The sequence below is a fragment of the Mauremys mutica genome, chromosome 23 (assembly GCF_020497125.1).
Source record: "Mauremys mutica isolate MM-2020 ecotype Southern chromosome 23, ASM2049712v1, whole genome shotgun sequence".
NCBI lineage: Eukaryota > Metazoa > Chordata > Testudines > Geoemydidae > Mauremys > Mauremys mutica.
The window spans coordinates 12,408,336-12,426,160 of record NC_059094.1 but is presented as its reverse complement, the minus strand read 5'-3'; the positions used below and the strand labels follow the sequence as shown (position 1 = coordinate 12,426,160).

Here is a 17,825-nt window from a genome sequence, read left to right as displayed (position 1 = left end):
TGGAGATGGATTGGACGCGAACTGTTCTCTGCACTCCATGTAACTGTCAGAACAAATCCTGGCCAATGTTAATTGAGGGAGGAAATGGAACTTCATTTCTGCACCAGGCACCGTTGCTCGCTGTTAAAAAGCAGTGAAGAGGCTTTTCCTCATTACGGTCTCCTCACCAATTAGCTCCCCAAAGCAATTCATTTCAAAGTGGAGAGAACTCCCCAGTTAGCCCTGGCGTACCCGCCCTCCCGCTTCGTGGGCCCTGAGGTCCCTGCAGAACAGCCCTGGGATTCTCTGAAACGTGGCAGCCTGACCCAGTCCTAGGGTGCGACAAGTCTCTGGCAGATCGTGGGAATGGGTCAAGAAGTAAATAAGGACACTGGTTGTTTGATGATCTGGGTCAGTTCTGCAGCTCGATGCCAGACTACCTTACAGCTAGGTCCTCAGAGGTGCTGGGGGTTTTAAGTCCCACTGAGGTCAGGGAGAGAGAAGGCTCTTGGGGTCTAATCGAAAGGCCATTCAAGTTAATGAGAATCTTAATCCCTTAGTCTCCCTGCCACACAGAACCAAAAGATGATCCCTTCCAGGGCAAATCTGGAGCAGTACTAAGCACCTCGGACTCCGGCTGAACTCTATGAGAGTTGGAAATGCTTCGTACTGCTCAAGGCTTTGGCTCTAGCAGCATGTAACAGCCGCTCTCCCCATCCAAGCTGACTGCTGCTGGCAGGCTGCGGCGTGGGTGTCCATTAACAGGCAGGGAAATGGCCAATACCTGGTTACATAAACTCCTCGTTCATTCCAAGAGAGGGAGGAGGAGGAAAAATAACATGGTACATTTTCCTTGCGCCTTTCATTGCAAAGGGTTTGATGGTAACAGCAGCCTACCCCGCAGGGCAGCTTAGAAACCACTCCTGAATCAGAGAAAGGGACCTTGGCTGACAGAAGTGGAGAATGGTCTATTGATGGGGTACAACTGAGCTAAAAGAGTGGGTACCCCACCAATGACAAGGCCACTCTCTGGGATCTATGATCAATTCTCCTTGTATGGAAGGTTAGTGGAAGCTGGCTCTTCTATGGCGTGTTTCATCCACAGATCCCAAAGCATTGTACAATTAATATTACTCCCATTTTATAAAGGGGAAATTGAGGCCCAGAGAAGTGAAGTGACTTGCCCAAGGCCATTCAGCAAACAAGTAGCCATGCCAGGAACAGAACCCAGGTTTCAGTACCAATCCAGTGCCCTTTCCACTGGACAATATTGGCTCTCCTATGATAAAAAAAACAAAAAAGAAAGCTTAGATACATGTTATGAACAATATTCTCCATCTTCATTTAATGCACATTTAAGAGAGAAGAAAATACAGTTTCTAATATAGGCACCATTTTACAGACGATACCATTTTGACTGACATAATTACCACAGCAGCATTAATACCTCAGGTAATTCACAGGAGGGGCTTCTGAGGGTTTAACACAAGAAGAGAGATTTTCCCTCCGTTGTCGGAAACTAGTGCAATGTAGGTTCAGGTGTAGACAACAAAGTGCAGCCACACAAAGTGCATGGGGTGTTGGTAAGAGTCAAAGGGGACCAAGGCAGGTCTCATGTGTGAAAGACTTTTGGAAAGAAATGGATTTAGAGGAGGGATTTGAAGGGGCAGAGAGAAAAGTTTGGGACCTGTCAAAAGGGGGCCCGCTAAGCCACACCTCACATCTGCTTCTGTCCAATAAGGCATCAGTTTTCTAGGTTCCAAAATCAGTTCTAGAGCAGCCAGGCGCCCCAGTCTGCTCTCGATGGTGAGTTCTAGACCAGAGGAGGGCCCAGTCTCTGGGTTCCATGGCCAACCCTCGACCAGTCAGGGCCTCTAAGTCTTCCGGTTCCAGCATGAATTCTGGCTCAGCGAGGGCTCCACGTCTCTGGATTCCATCAGCAGCTGCATGATTACACGTGCCTTTTGCAGAGTTACTGGAGTTGCTGATTGAAGGTGAAGCTACTATCTTCCTGGTACGTAGGATGCCTAACATCCATGGGGACGGACCAGCAGACAGTGTCTCTAAAGGCTGGAGATGCAGAGAGGCGCCTCTGGAATCACCGAGTCACCAATGCCTTCCAGGAGATTATTCCACTGATCAAAATCTTCCTCAAGCCCTAATTGGGGAAGAGAGATGACGAAAGGATTACTCCATGATTATAACTGCTGGCAAGGCTCAGCCACATGCATTACAAGAAAGAGCCCCCTGGCCCCATTAGCTGTGCTAGACAATGGCAGGAGCTGATGAGCATTAGTATATGTGTGTAGCTCTTCCCACAGACCACGAGGCTGGCCTAGCCAAATGCACTCGGCTTTGCCTTGTCAGAGGAAGCTGAGGGACCTGCGCTAAGCCCATTTTACAGGGCACTGTCATAACACAGCAAATAGACGCTGCAGGTGTGGGGTAGTGTTTGATTTTTAATGTACCTCCACCCTCGTCCCCACATCTGGCATTCTCGTGGATTGCCCACAGAGGGGAGTCCCTCAGCTGGCAACGTGTTTGGTGCGGCCTAGGCAGTGGGCTTTGCAGACATTCCCGTGAGGTAAGGCAGTATCATCATCGCCATCTGTACATGGGGAAACTGAGGCACGAATAGAGGCGAACTGATTTGCCCCCATTCACAAAGTGAGCAGCTGGCAGAGCCAGCAGGGCTTTGCTTCCAGCCCCACGCCAAGTCCATTCGACCAGGCGGCGTAGCTAAGGTTTTCACAGCACCTTCGCAAAACTCAGGGTTTTGCCTTTAAATCTGGCACTAACCATAGAAGAAGGCCCTGCCTAACACAGCACAAGGCAGGTCACTACACCCCCTCTAGGCTCTTGGCCAGCTCTCCGTATAGGGCAGGAAGGAGGCTCTCCCCGGAACACCACGCACACACGTTGGCTAGCGTGGTCACCACCCAAGCGGGACAGAAATCCTTCTGCAAGCATCGCCTCCTCCAGACTATCAACCCCTGGGTGGACAGAGGGCCCCGCTGCACCATCCCAATGGAAAACATTTTTCTGCCTAGCGCCGTACTCAGATGTTTCTGCAGGAAAGCAAGCGCCGCCCTGTTGGTGATGTCCAAGCCTGCGTAGGGGTCCAGGGTGCCTCTGGTCTGGAACAGTCTGTTCAGGAGATTCCCAGCCAGAAAAGTGAAGTCAGTCTGACTCAGATGCACAGATCCCCTGGAGAAGGGAGAAGGAAACGACTCCTTTGGAGACAGGGATGAAACACTTTCATCAACGACTGGGTCTTGCTAACTTTACAGCCCTGGGTTGGGTCTACACTGGGGTTGGGAATCTCCCACTGGTGGAGACACAGATGCTGCATCAGGAATCATATGACCCTGCTCATAATACAGCTAGACAGCCTGGTGGTAAAAATGCCAGTGGCCATGTGAGCTCTGTCTTCACTATGTCACTAATCTCCAGTGCAGTCACTGCTGGGAGATCTCTCAAAACCGCCTAGGATAAATCCGGGTCCCATGGGCGCTTTGCCAGTGACTTGAATGGGAACAGGACTTCAGCCCCAGTGTAGACAAGGCCGAAGTAACACAATCCACTGCCCGCCCTGACTCATACATCACTCCGTGGTATTTTCCATAGGCCATAGAAATGCACACAACTCTGTGTAAGCACATAAGACAAGATCCATGCCTGAAGAGCTGCCCGTCTAACTGAGACAAACAACCTGCAAAGTAAAGGAAAGCCACAGGAGGAAGAGGTCCTGCCGGAGGGGAGATCAGTGTGGGGAAGGTGCTGGTGCTGGAGGTTGAGGAGGAATTTGTAGGAAGGTTTCTTGGGGCAAGAGAAAAGGGAGGCAAAGGGGGTAGCAAAAGGCGGAGAGCTGAAGGTGGGAGAAGGGAGAGTCGGAGTGAGGACTGGGCATGGGAGACAGAGGCGAAGGGAACATGAGCTGAGCTGTCAGCAGGAGCATGGCTCTGAAGGTGAGGACAAGGAGTCCAGAGCGGATGCAGGCCAAGGTTGCTGCACACCAGTGGGACAATAAAACTCAACACAGAGTGAGCAGTGTTATGGGATTGTTCGCGCGCTGGTATAATAGTAACCCTTGGCTCATATCCAGCACTTTTCATCTGAAAACGTCAAATCACTTTACAAGGGATGACAAATAGCACTACCCCCATTTTAAAGATGGGAAGACTGAGGCACAGAGCGGGGCCGTGACCTGCCCAAGGTCAATAGCAAACCCAGGATGAGCACTCCTGGCTCTCAGGCCATTGCTCTACCACTGCCCAGACACAGCGTGCGGACTTACAGGATGGTTATGATCTTGGTCTGCCTGTTTCTGGAGCTGAGTCTCTTCATTTTGGCAACACTTTCTGCAGTCTGGAATTTCTCCGTGTTGATAAAAAGCACCGGCTTGGTCACCTTGTGGTAGAGATCGTTCTTCAAAGGGAACATCCAGGCATCGAGAGCAACGGCGCAGCTGCAGCAGGACGGAAGACAACAGGTAACTCTGCTGCTACCTAAAGCCTTCTATTCCCATCTGGCCTGTTTCTAGAAACGCATCCCCAGCTCCCAAGCTGGTGGTGAGTCCTTGCTGCAAGTTTTACTGTTTGTTTAAAAGCAGCATCTGTCTGATACTCACCTAAAATGGTCCTCTTTAGAAAGGGCTAGAATTGCGGTCGCTCCTCCGAAAGAGTGGCCCATTACAGCGACTTTAGTCAAATCCACACTCTCCTGCAACGAGGAGGAAAACTGTAAAGAAGCCAGTCCCCAAACCTCACTGCACAAAGCTCCTGCTGAGGAAGTAGTGACCTCAGGAAAAGCCAGCTTGCTACAGAGACTCTGAGTTGCATTCACCAGGGGAGCAGATGTTAGAGGGAGTAAGGGCGTCTTAGGGGTGACCCATGAAGTTCCACATCATTCTGAGGCAGGATGCATTATCCCCATTTTACAGATGAGGAAACTGAGGCACAAAGTGGGTAAGTGATTTCCCTAAGGTTACACAGTAAGTCTATGGCACTGCTAGTAACAGAACCCAGTTCTCAGCTCCCAGTCCCATGCTCATTCCAGACCTATGCTTGAAATGCTGCAGTTGCAGACAATACCTATGCCAACAGGAGGGGTTGTCCCACCAGTGCAGGTAATCCATTTCCCCAAGGGGCAGTAGCTAGGTTGGTGGGAGGGAGACTTCGTATATCGACCCAAGCGACGAAGCTGCGTCGACCCAACTTTTTCATGTAGACCAGGCCTTAGAGTATGGTTATGCTTAAAATGCCACAGCAGGATGGGTGTAGAGACTCCACCTCCCCGAGAGAAGGTAGCTAGGTTGATGGAAGAATTCCACTCTCAACCCAGCATTGTCTACACTTGGGGTTAGCCTGGCAGAGCTACGTCTCTCCGGGGTGTGGATTTTTCAAACCCCCGAGAGACGTAGCTACGCCGATGTACGTTTTCAGCATAGACCAGCCCATAGAATGGTACCCGATTCTGCAACAAGGGGCACCACAGTGCAAGTCCCGAAGCAGCAGATGCAGTTAGTATTTACAGGGGGCTCCGTGCAAGGCCCTGGAATGGGAGGCTGAAGGGAAGAGAAGTACTTGATCACTAAAGAATATCTTCTCTTGCCAGTCCAGGAGCAGCACTATTGGGCCCTGGGGGGGGATCAGAGTCTCCTAAAATAGATATAAACAAAATATAAAGGGGTGGGGGGAGAAATAAGGGCTAGTGAGAAGAAAGGAAGAAGAAAAAATGGGGAGGAGATGGAAGAGGTGCAGTTAAAGGGGACAAAGAGAAAAGGGGGGAAGGGCGAGGAGAACAAATGAGAGAGCAGAGGTGACAGAGGAGATGAAAAGGAAACAGAGGGTGGGGTGGTGGGACAGGACAAAAAGGAAAATGAATCAGGGGCTTAAAGGATTCTGGTTCTGCAAGTTCCGCCCCCCACGCCTCCAATGCCAGGAGCGCAATCTGCAAATTTCACAGAACCAGGCCTGTTCCTGCCAGGGCAATGAAAGGAAGGTGCTGGGTGGAGGAGAGGCGGGTGCTATTGCCTTTATGAGATCAGGTTAAAATCACTGGCCAGCTCTGAAGGCCACCCTGCACGGGTTCCAGTGAATCCCTTCATAATCGGCACGGCCCCAAAATGTCTCTCCACTGCAACTGAAGAGTTGGCTGGAAATACCTTCAGTGCAGACAGATCAAATCCTTTGTGCAAGACATTGGTGACAGCTTTGCCGCTGCTGATGTCCTGCACCAGCCTGAGCCCTCGCACACACTCATTTGCTCTTTGATGAACCTGTAACAAAAGTGTCCTTGGTTAATTCAACCCCTTCTTTCCTCCAGGCTGATCAAGCATCAACACAGGAATGATGATAATATAGCATAATAATGTGCTCTCCCCCAACGCCCTTTGTCTAAGCACATCACAGTGATTTGCCGAGATTAATAAGTCTCGTTACACCAAGTGAGGTCAGTAAGTATCATACCCCTAGCATGCACACACGGAAAGTGACCTGCACCGCTTTTACCTCTGTGTAACTCCACTGAGCTCAACAGGGTTACTCCTGATTTGTACTGCTTTAACTGAGCAGAAAATCAGCCCCTCAGAGACTTGCCCAAGGCCGCTCGGTGAGTTAGTGGCAGAAACAGAATCCAGGAGTCCCAACTCCAGTTTCAGGCTTTAAACCACACTGCCTTTCTTGGATCACAGCGAATGTGGAGACAAAGAGGAAAATACAGACACTGCAAGAGGTTCCCAAGGGAAATCGCTATAAATGTATTGGAAAAGCTTCTTAAAATCCAGTTAATTTAATACCATGAACTGCTGAAGATAAGCAAAATATTTCCACTATACCAATAAGTAAGGAGGGTACTCAGAGGACCGATAATGTGTTTTGCTCAGTGGATCCACCATGGCCGAACCTACCAGCCAGAGGCCAATATGAAAGATGGAGACTTTCCCCAAGGAGGTCCAAACGCCTAATGAGAAACCCCATCCCCCCACCCCCGGCCCCCCCAGCAGCTGGGAAGATGATCGCGGGGATTCCTACTGAGGTGCTGTCCCTGGACCCTGCTCAAGGACTCAATTTTTTGTAATAGCTGCAAAAGATATTCTTAAATAATCTCATGAGGTTTTAACACACTGGGTCACAGTGAAGATCTAGTGGATCACATTGCCATAGATCCCAGTGTGACATAAAAAATACATGCATTGTGCAAAGTCTCTTCCCAAACCGCATTTCCTCCAATTCCTCAGAGAGAGACAAACACCTACAAGATCTCTATCAAGCATTCTTAAAACTACAATACCCACCTGCTGAAGTGAAAAAACAGATTGACAGAGCCAGAAGAGTACCCAGAAGTCACCTACTATAGGACAGGCCCAACAAAGAAAATAACAGAACACCACTAGCCGTCACCTTCAGCCCCCAACTAAAACCTCTCCAGCGCATCATCAAAAGATCTACGTCCTATCCTGAAAGATGACCCCTCACTCTCACAGATCTTGGGAGACAGGCCAGTCCTCGCTTACAGACAGCCCCTCAACCTGAAGCAAATACTCACCAGCAACCACACATCACAGAACAAAAACACTAACCCAGGAACCTATCTTTGCAACAAAGCCCTATGCCAGCTCTGTCCACATATCTATTAAAGTGACACCATCATAGGACCTAATCACATCAGCCACGCCATCAGGGGCTCGTTCACCTGCACATCTACCAACGTGATATATGCCATCATGTGCCAGCAATGGCCCTCTGCCATGTACATTAGCCAAACCGGACAGTCTCTACGCAAAAGACTAAATGGACACAAATCTGACATCATTGTAAGAGCAACAAAACTGACCAGAGTCTTTGTCAATTTCACTCTGCCGGTTTGAGCTCCAGCAGCACTGGAGTGGTCTGTCTGCAGACTCAGGAAGAAAGCCCTGCTTTGGGGTCACATGTGGAAGGTGTTCTCCACTTGCAGAAGGGCAAAGAATTTAAACGTGCACATTTAAAGGGCGACCATCAACTTTAAAACAAAATAAAACAAAAATCTGTCTAAGCTTAGTTAAAAACTTGTTGTTACAAGTAAAACCAAAGATTTTTATAACTGAGATGGGGGGGGAAGCGGGGAGAGACCTAGTGCAAGTTGTTTTCCCCCCAGTTTGTTTATTCTGGACATTGGACATCACAGCTCATAGTTTCCTATGTATAGTCAGCCTGGTGCCCCTGTTTGTGTGGATTTTTCTACAGTGACAAAGGACAGAAAAACATGATTTTAAACCCACAAAAACTGGCAGGGGTCTCAGGGACAGCACCGGAAACCACAATTAACCCCGTTTTTTAAAACCACGCTACATTTCAAGTCACCATTGTCCTTTTAAACTCAGCAGAAATTGAGAGTTTGGGCCCCTCACTTACCATGGGACTTTCCTAATTGCCTGGGGTGAGCAGGCAACTGGATTTTTTATGCCCTGTCCAAAACAGCAATGGGAGAAATCTCATAAAAAGTTAGAACTCGGAGTGCTGATAAGCACCTGGACGTTTGGAGGCTCATCTGAAGCTTAGATCAACCTCTCTAGGCTGCAGAACTGAGCTGGAAACAAGAACTGGTGCCCAAGAGTATTCAGGCAATTTTCTGTTTCCAGTGAGGCAGGAAATAAAGCAAAACCAGCCAGGCTGCTTTCTGCCTTGCCCTGAGCTCAGACACAAAGAGGCCTGTAAAAGTGTGAAAGGCAAATGAGTTAACCGAACGGTTCGGCAGCTACAAAACAAGTTCAACTTTAGGTTCAGTTCCAGAAATGGCGAAAGGTCTGGGCAAAGCAAGAAGAGTGAGGTTATCCAAAACCCTGGTGGAATCTCCATCGCTGGAGATATTTAGGAGTAGGTTAGATAAGTGTCGATCCGGGATGGTCTAGACAGTATGTGGTCCTGCCATGAGGGCAGGGGACTGGACTCGACCTCTCGAGGTCCCTTCCAGTCCTAGAATCTATGAATAGCCCTTCCCCCATACTGCCCTGTGCTGTGGCAGGCTTTTCCCACCCTAGAGCAACGGTGTGGTTTGCTCTAGTGGTGGGTAAAAGGCCAGGCAACTTCCTCTCTGGTTCTCTTCCAAAGTGATGTGAACACAGAAAATGTTCATAAAACACAGTGCTCCTCCCTCAGCCGGAGACTGTCAGCAGACTTCACTGCCTCCATTGCTCTGACTTAGCATTTTCAAGCTTTTCTTTGCAACTGTGACTGCATTTCTTTTTATTTAAATGAAAAGAGAGATTCTGGCATCATCATGTGACACTGGCAACTGAGGCCCTAGGCACATGCTCATCGCACGTACGCCTTAAACTGGCCCGGAATTCAGGTGTGATGGATTTTGCCCCTCCCAAAATTGGTTCGGTCTCCTCCATCCTACAAACAGCCTTTCCCTGCCTTCCAGTCATTACCTGTGGGTTTCGATAATGAAATTCCTTCTGCCCTTCTTGGACCCTTCGAAATGGGATCCATTCCTCCTGCAGCGCAGCCTCCAGGGAATCGGACCCCCCAGCCTCTGCCTTGCAAAAGTAAGTTGCACAGGCAGAATGGTCTCTGCGGGAATAACAGGACAGCCAAGTTAAATCACTGAGCAGCAGCCACTCATCGGAAACATGAGGCATGCAAGGGAAAGGGGAATATTTAGCATTCGGTTCAGCTTCTGAATGCCCCCATTTCAAAGAAAAGATCAGAGACTGCACCTGAGTCCTAGGAGGAGAATTCAGATCACAAATCTGCTGAATTAATAATCAACCAGAAAACAAAATATACTAGGGGAGAGGGTGGGTGACCACCAGGAAACAGAGTGCATCATGCTGTTCCAAAGGGGCCGCAACCCACCTGTGCTCCAGCGCCATCACCAGAAAGCCACGGGAGGCCATTTCCGCACAGACAGCCGAGTAGACGGTTCTGAAAACATGAGGATGCAAAGGGAAAGCAGAATGAGGGCTTGATCCTCTGGCTCCCAGAGGTGCTGAGCACCCTCCACCCCCACTAGACTCAGCAGAAATCCAAGGCACGCAGCACCTCCCGGACTTGCTCTGCTCCTACAAAGTTTTGCTGCAAGTCTCCCTGTTGAAGAGAGTCATAATCTGAGCCCAGGCATGGGAGCGAGGGACTCCTGGGTTCTAATCCCGGCTCTGACACTAACTTGATCTCTGGGACTTGGCAAAGCCACAATTGCCCCGTTTTCAAAAGGTGCTGAGCACACACAGCTTCCATTGATCCCAGCGGGAGCTGCAGGCGCTCAGCACTTCTGATCATGGAGGCACAGAGAAGCTTGTGACTTGTTTTCCCCATCCGTAAAGCAGGGAGCATACCACCCAGGGGCGTTGTGAGGATGGGGTAACGTTTGCCAAGTGCTTTGAAGATGAAAAATGCCAAGTGCTGTTATTACTAATAAAGCCAGATGCAAAACCACTGTTTGTGTAGCGGCTGAATGCTCGGAAAAGCTGCTTAGCCAGATCTATTAGATTGTGAAACAGTCTCTTATGGGAAGAGGTGGAAGCCCCATTGCTTGAATCATTTAAAACTAGATTGGACAAAGCACTAGGAAATACGCAGCAGGGAACCAGTTTCCATTGCCCAGCAAGAGGTGTGAGATGATCGAATAGGATTTTGCTGCCCCTAGCATCCACGTTTATATATGCAGTAACTAGGGATGACTTTATACGTCTAGAGGAAGGTACTAAGCTATTGGCATGGTATTAAACATGGATTTACAGCAGACGTCAGTGGCTCTGACAGCCGGGGATCACAGGGTCTCAGCCTACAAGAGCGGAGTTTTTGCTGACAATACCTTTGCATATCCTGGTCCTTGGCTGTTATAAGGATTTGCTGTGGGGGAGGGAGAAGGGTTGTAATGGGACTGGGAGCCTTTCACTTCTAGGTCATCAATTTAAATCCAGAGAAATGGGCCAAAGGGAACTCTCGTCTGCTGGCCGTCTAGTGTGAAACAAACTGGTGTGGGCCTCCAGCTAGCTCCTTGTGGGAGGTGTGTCCACGCCGCAAAAGCCATCATCACAACTGGCACCAACTGAATCCCATTGTTGGCTGTCCCAGGACAGACACTGAAGATGGAATGGGCCGTAAAAACTAAGCTCTGCTCTTTTCCCTAGAAATGGTCCCTCTAAACCAGAGGTAAGATACTTCGGCCCAGATTCTCCGCTGATGAAAATGGGCAGAGCTCCAGTGCAAATGCTGATTTACACCAGCTGAGAATCTGGCCCATTGGCCGAGCAACACGGAGGCAGCTTGCTCTGTGCACAGAACTCCAGTCTCCAGAGCTGCAAGCCTGGCATCTTTCATCAGCATTCCAGTCACTTACCAAAACAATGACAAGAGACTTGCTGGGGGGCGGGATCTGGGCGAGTCTCAGCCTGGGAGCCCGATCCCTTTTAGCCAATCCCTTGGCAGAAATGACTGAGACGTCCTAACCCCGGTCTGTTGGCTTGTGTGCATTTAAACCAGCCCCCTGCTGACACTGCAGCCCAGCCAAAAGTTCTATTAGCATTATAGGAGAGGCAGCCTCACACAGTGAATATGCCGGAGATCCCTCTCCTCTTTCACCCAGGACCGTGGGAAGTGAGCCGAGACTCTTACCGAAAGGCTCCCAGGCCATGGGAGAATATGATCAGTGGGTACCTGCTGCCACATGCCTTAAAAGGCCCATTCCATCTCACTGGAACTCTGTAGGACCCTGCAGGAAGAAGTGACAGATGTGAGTGGAGTGAGCCAAGTTGTCATAGGGTTACAGCTCTGACTCCTGCAGTCGCTCTCGTTTGTTCTGGGGTTCTTCAGAATCCTGACCCCCCGTCCAGCCTCGTGTAACCTTCTGTACCCAGGGAACAACAGGAGATTGACTGGGAGGGGAGTGAGCATCTTCCCAAGCCCTCGCAACTTTCTGTACCCAGAGAACATTTCTAAGGCACCCTCCATCCCAAAGCGCTTTGTCACCCTGCTAAAATGCAGCTGCCTCTGAGGAACAGGACAGCAGCCAAGCAGTACGTAGCCCAGAAGTGACGGGGGAGGGCAATTTTGGATGCCACAGCAAACGTCCACACTAGGGGCTCTACTGTCCACATGGATCTTGCCTTTGGACGTCTCATCGGAAACTCTGCAGTCTGCATTTCACCTGCTGCAGAGACCTAGTGTCCCAGGGAGCCTAGTTAGTTCAAACCTGTGGCTGTGGACTCTAAGCCATCCACTATGGTGTTATATTATCCAGTCCTCTCCCTTTCTTGGGACTAATCTGTAATCATGCTGCCTTATTAGCTTAGAACACAGAACAACCAGCTTCCTCTGACTCTGGAGCTAAGGTGGCAGCAGGGGGCCATTTTCCTATGACCCCACTAATAGCATGCTGTGATAACTGCCTCCAGGCATGCTCCCAGGAGGCAGAGAGTCTGGGGCTGTCCCCTGGGGGCTGAGATCTATCTGAAGCCATCAGTCCTCTCACCGAAAGTCACATTGAGCAGCGGGGTGCACCACTTCAGGTTGATGTATTCGGCCAGCCCCTCGCAGTACTCACGGCGTGGGATCCAGAGAGGTTGCTCTGCCCCCGCCTGGGGAAGGCAGGGGTAAAACAACCGGAAGAAAAGCCCCTAAAGAAAAGGAAGGAAGGATTATGGCACAAATATCACACAAGTGAAACACCCCATCCCACCTAGATCTGAACAGAGAATGTCACAGATTATAAAACCACTGTGATCATCTGCTCTGACCTCCAGCATCCACCCTTCACACCCTCAATACAGAGGTCAAACCAGGTGATCCTCATCTAGCATGGGGCTATCTCAGCACCCGGCTCTTTGGCTATATCTTGGCAACGCTGTCAGTGAATTAGGGGGTTTGATTCACACAGCTCCCCGAAGGCCGGATCCACTCCTCTCCGCACTCTGCCCATGGTACAGGCTGGAGCTGTGTGCACAGAGCCCCCACTGGGCAGAAGGTGCATGGAAGAAGGACCAGACGGAATGGAGAGGGGACATACAGGAGGAGTGTGGACAACAAATGGAGAGAGCGGATCGGAGTAGGTGGGTGGGAAGGAAAAGGAACAAACAATGGGAGGAGAAACCGGGTATTCTTCCTCTCAGGAGTTAGTGTCCCATCCTGTAGAACTGGGACCTAGAACACAGGCCTGCCCATTGACCGTTCTGATTCTAGGACCCCCCAGACCAGCCAACCCACCCTTCTCTGTGTGCCCTGATCATCTTCTGCCTCCATTACTGCAGCCAGTGGTTCACATCCTTCTCCGGGACGGCTTCCATGTTGCACTTATGCATGGAACAACCTCCCCTGTTGGGTCATCAGGGCAACCCCCATGATTCAAATCCACCCTATTCCATGTTGTTATAGTGAGGCAGTCAAGGTTGAGAAGCTGATTTCTCTAAGTGCTCACAAACCCACGGGTATTTAATCGGGTTACATTGCCTGCCCTTCCTCAACTCCACTGGACTTGTATTATCCGCAAAGGCAAGGGAGTTTTGTTATATAAAAAAATCCTTAACGTTCAGCTGAATCGGACTCAAATTGCACCCTCGCTGGACTATGTCGCCGGGCGATCTTCTAAATATTGCCTTTGTTCTTCCTCCCTCGGTTGGTTAAACTAATTTGCGAATCTGATCTGAAAATTACACAATAAGCTGTCGAGGAAGAGCCTATGTTGTAATGTAGCTGTACAGCACCCTTGACTGGTGCCTATGGGTGCTACTGTAATACAGATAAACAATAATAATTCACTTCTGTGATACCAACAAGAAGTAAGTTCATTATGGCAATTTAAATACATCTCAAAGCAGCTCCGTCCCCAGGCTTCCCAGCACGTCCTGTCTACCTTGCATCTCAGGCCTTGTTGCACTGGGAAGGGGCCCCGATTCCAGCTATGGTGCAAACCCCAAGCAGAGACTAGGAAAGCTCCGAACTGCAGCAGCTGAGCTCGCCCTCATCTTCCCCTATGTTCAAGCCGGGGTTAGCTGGTGCAAATCCTGGCTTCCCTTCTCTGTGCTGGGGCTTTGCACAGATGCTGCTACATCAGTGGCTGGCCAGCGACTGCTGGAACTGGGGCAAATTCTCAATGCATACAAGAATTCAGACGGAGGCAGGGACACTCTTTACTTCCGCACCTTGTACAGCACCAAGCACAGTCATGTTTAGTAAATAATAACTGGAGACATGTGCAGTGTCAGCCTAACTAGTTTTAAGATGCAGCTTGGTCAGTTTACAAAGGGGATGATATGACGGGATTGGCTTCTATAGCAGGAGACGAGGCTCAATGACCCAGGAGATCCCTTCAAGTGTCCAGAGACAGAGTTCAGTTTAAGGAGACCAAGAATCCGGTCGAGTCAGCAGGAAATGTGCAGCTGTAATCTTCTTGCTCACATGCCTCCCCCCAGCCAGTCTGCAGAGTGACCATGAGTCACACAGCAGGCAATCTCAAGTACTCCCCGCCACTGCATTTACAGGGCTTGCTGCAAGATCAGTTCCAGCAAAACAAATAATCAAATAGCTTGAAACACCATTGCCCTCCTACCTGCTGATCCTCTGTTTCACGCTGGCACAACTAATGAGAAGCAAACCCCCGAGCAGCTAGCAGTGCTCATTACTGTACCTTCCGGTTGGGGCCCACCATCACATCCGTGCAGCCCACTTGGTGAGGCCCTTTCCCATGGGGCAGCCTGAGGGACTGTGCTCCCCCCATGCCTTCCTGAGCTGGAGATAGCACCTAGAAAGGGAGAGAGGAGGTTGCAGTGCTAGAGTTGTGTTACCCAATGGCTGGTGAAACAGAGCTAGTTAATCTCACTTCCTTCATCTGTTTCCTGTTGAGCAAAACCCTCAACCAAAGCCTAACCTCCTGGACTTGGAGAGCTGCATAACATTGGCTGGCGATCTTAGCCATCAGGCAGCAAGAGCAGAAGAGTGAACAGGATTTTATCGAGAACCCAGCGTGACCAGGGCAGTGCAAGGAAGCTGGCCTTTTGACTCCCAGAATTATTATGGGCAGCAGAGGCAAAATGAACTAATTGTTCCAGCAGGGCACCGGGAGCCAGGACTCTGGGTTTCAGTCACTGACTCATGGTGTGACGGCAGCTAAATCGTTTTTCTCCATGCTTTACTTCTGGAACGTGCTTCGAGCTCCTCCAATTAAAGGAAATGCAAGTGCAAAGTATTATTATTTGATCCTAGCGCCACAGAGATTAGAGATGGAAAAGACTCCTATCCATCACTGTAGTGTCTAAAGAGCCAGGTTTTGAGAGGCTCCTAAAGTCCTCAAAAGTGTTTAGGAGCTTAACTCGTATTGATTTCCATGGGAGTTGGGCTCCTTTCAGGGTCTGAGCCATGGTGCCTAACTCCCACGGAGCGGAGCACGACTGTTCCCTATAGTGTATTTTCTAGCACTCCATCCAGTCTCCAAGCAAAGGGGCTTTCACCACTTTCCTTCGGAGACTGCTGCACTGTCTTCACAGCTGCTTGTAACAATGGCTAACATTACAGCAGGATTTGACCTGCATCTAGGGCCAGGCAAAGCCCCGCTCTGCACTGATCCCTCTTCACTCAGCCGAGCACAGCTTGTGCATTCTGGTTCTCGGCAGGGCAGCAGCTTTTTGTTGGGAGTATTAGCTCAGCTGCCTCTTGGAACCGAACTTAGAGAACACTTTACACCAACCAATGTCCTGCCCTGGCTGCTGTTTATTGTGGCAGTCGCCTCTCACATGCCTTTTAGACATCTGGACAGCTGCAACATGCTAGGGACAATGGGGTTCTGGGACTCAGGCTGCCGGAGCTGATCCAGGAGGCAAGGCGTGACCAAGGGGGCTCGCTTTTTTCTTTTTCAATTGAGTGACATTTTCAGATTCTGGGATAGGGAGACCAGACAGCAAATGTGAAAAATCGGGACAGGAGGTGGGGGGTAATAGGAGCCTATCTAAGAAAAATACCCCCAAATCGGGACTGTCCCTATAAAATCGGGACATCTGGTCACCCTATTTTGGGAGCTTTACAAGAACAATACCTGAGTGACAACACTTGATCTTATATAAAACCTTCTGTGCCAGGATCTTAGGGGGCCGACACCAACCTACAAAGCAGGGAAATATTATCCCAATAGGACAGGTGGGGAAACTGAGGCACCGAGCGGGACAGTGACTTGCCCAAGATCAGCCAGACAGCTGGAATCGGAACCCGGGCACGGCCACAGGCCACCCCTCAGCCCCGCTTCCTCTCTCCGTCCCACTCTCCCCCCAGTCTCGTGTGCCTGCCCCACTGGCTGCCCCCCGTCACGCCCCCCCCACCGGTGTCACCCTCCAGCCAGACCCCTGCCCCCAGCCCGGGCCCCTCTCTCCCCCCACAGCGCCCCCCGCCACAACCGGCCCCCACAGGCGGGGGGAAGGAGCTGGCGCTTCCCCCCGGGAGCTCAGCGGAACCAGCAGGGGGCGCGCCCGGCCTGAGAGGGACGGTTCGGAGCGCGGGGGGGGCGGGGGGGTTACCAGGGCCACCCAGGCCGGAACTACAGCGCCGCCACCTACCTGGGCTCCCGCCACCCCACGGAAAAAGACGCGGCAGCGCCGCCCGGTGCATCCTGGGACATGTAGTGTCATTGCCACGCCCAGTGTGAAGGGTCCCCAAGCTCAGCACTACAACTCCCAGAGCTCCCCGCGTCCTGGACTGTGCGCCCACCTCCCCCAGCACTACAACTCCCAGAGTTCCCCGCGGCCTGGACTGTGCTCCCAGCTCCCCCAGCACTACAACTCCCAGAGCTCCCCGCGGCCGGGACTGTGTTCCCACCTCCTCCAGCACTACAACTCCCAGAGCTCCCCGCGGCCTGGACTGTGCTCCCAGCTCCCCCAGCACTGCAACTCCCAGAGCTCCCCGCGGCCTGGCCTGCCCCCTCCCCCCAGCACTGCAACTCCCAGAGCTCCCCGCGGCCTGGCCTGCCCCCTCCCCCCAGCACTACAACTCCCAGAACTCTCTACTCCAGGGAGTCTCTCTCTTTTAACTACCTCTCATATATTATTCCTCCTGGAATCTCTCCAGGGGGCAGGGACAGTGAGTTAATGGGTTAGAGCAGAAGGCTGGGAAATAGGGCATTGGAGGGGGGTATGGAATCCCACTGCCCAGGAATATAGTTCTTAGCTCCAGGGGACTAGTCCTCACCCAACCCACAGGACTACAAACCCCAGAGTTCTCTACGGCATGGAGCCTTCAGGACTGCGACTCCCAGAATTCATTGCTGCAGGCCATATTTATCTGCAGTCCTAAAAGGGTCAGAATGGGATGCATGGAGCCCTGCTCCCTATCAAGGCTACCGCAGCCAGATGTATCTGAAGAAGTGAGGTGTTTTACCCAGGAAAACTTATGCCCAAATAAATCTGTTAGTTTTTAAGGTGCCACTGGACTCCTTGTTTTTGCGGATACGGACTAACACGGCTACCCCTGATACTTGACACCCAGAATGGCCAGCTATTTATGTATTTCCCCCCTCTTCCTCGCCTCTTTTTACTACAACTCCCAGAGCTCTTTGCATGCCAAAGTCTGGGCTAGTGAATAACAATGCTACTAAGATGCCTATCTGCTTTTCACCTGTGGATCTCTGCTGCCAGGGTTTCTAGGTGCCATGACACTAGTTAGGAGGGAACAGGTCGTGTTCTCAAAGCACTTCCTAGCCAGACATGTAATACGGGCAAAGGCCTTTAGGCCAGGCAAAGGGTGTGCGAATTGGTTAGCTGAGCTCGAGTCCTTATTTTCACATGCTGTTACCAAATGGTCCTGTGCATTGAGACACCGAGGGTACAGGTGTGCAGATGTTTCCAAATATGGCCTGCTTAGGAGCATCTTTAAAAGATGTGG

The 17,825-nt window shown here is 50.8% G+C and overlaps 1 protein-coding gene across 3 annotated transcripts; it reads right to left on the bottom strand.

Moving 5' to 3' along the window:
• Positions 1 to 1,297: 1,297 nt before the first annotated feature.
• PAFAH2 (platelet activating factor acetylhydrolase 2) lies at positions 1,298 to 16,606 on the bottom strand. 3 transcript variants are annotated; one of them, XM_044997999.1, is made up of 11 exons: positions 16,505 to 16,606; positions 14,590 to 14,703; positions 12,439 to 12,583; positions 11,583 to 11,679; positions 9,822 to 9,890; positions 9,395 to 9,536; positions 6,146 to 6,259; positions 4,610 to 4,701; positions 4,277 to 4,447; positions 3,038 to 3,186; positions 1,298 to 2,137 (listed from the first exon to the last, which is right to left on the bottom strand). In XM_044997999.1, exons 1-11 carry the CDS (start codon positions 16,574 to 16,576, stop codon positions 2,043 to 2,045), a joined length of 1,260 nt encoding a protein of 419 aa, XP_044853934.1. In that variant the 5' UTR covers positions 16,577 to 16,606; the 3' UTR covers positions 1,298 to 2,042. The 3 variants fall into 3 exon arrangements, with proteins under 3 accessions (XP_044853934.1, XP_044853936.1, XP_044853935.1); XM_044998001.1 differs by lacking the exon at positions 16,505 to 16,606 and adding an exon at positions 16,466 to 16,484; XM_044998000.1 differs by lacking the exon at positions 16,505 to 16,606 and adding an exon at positions 15,991 to 16,170.
• Positions 16,607 to 17,825: the final 1,219 nt, after the last annotated feature.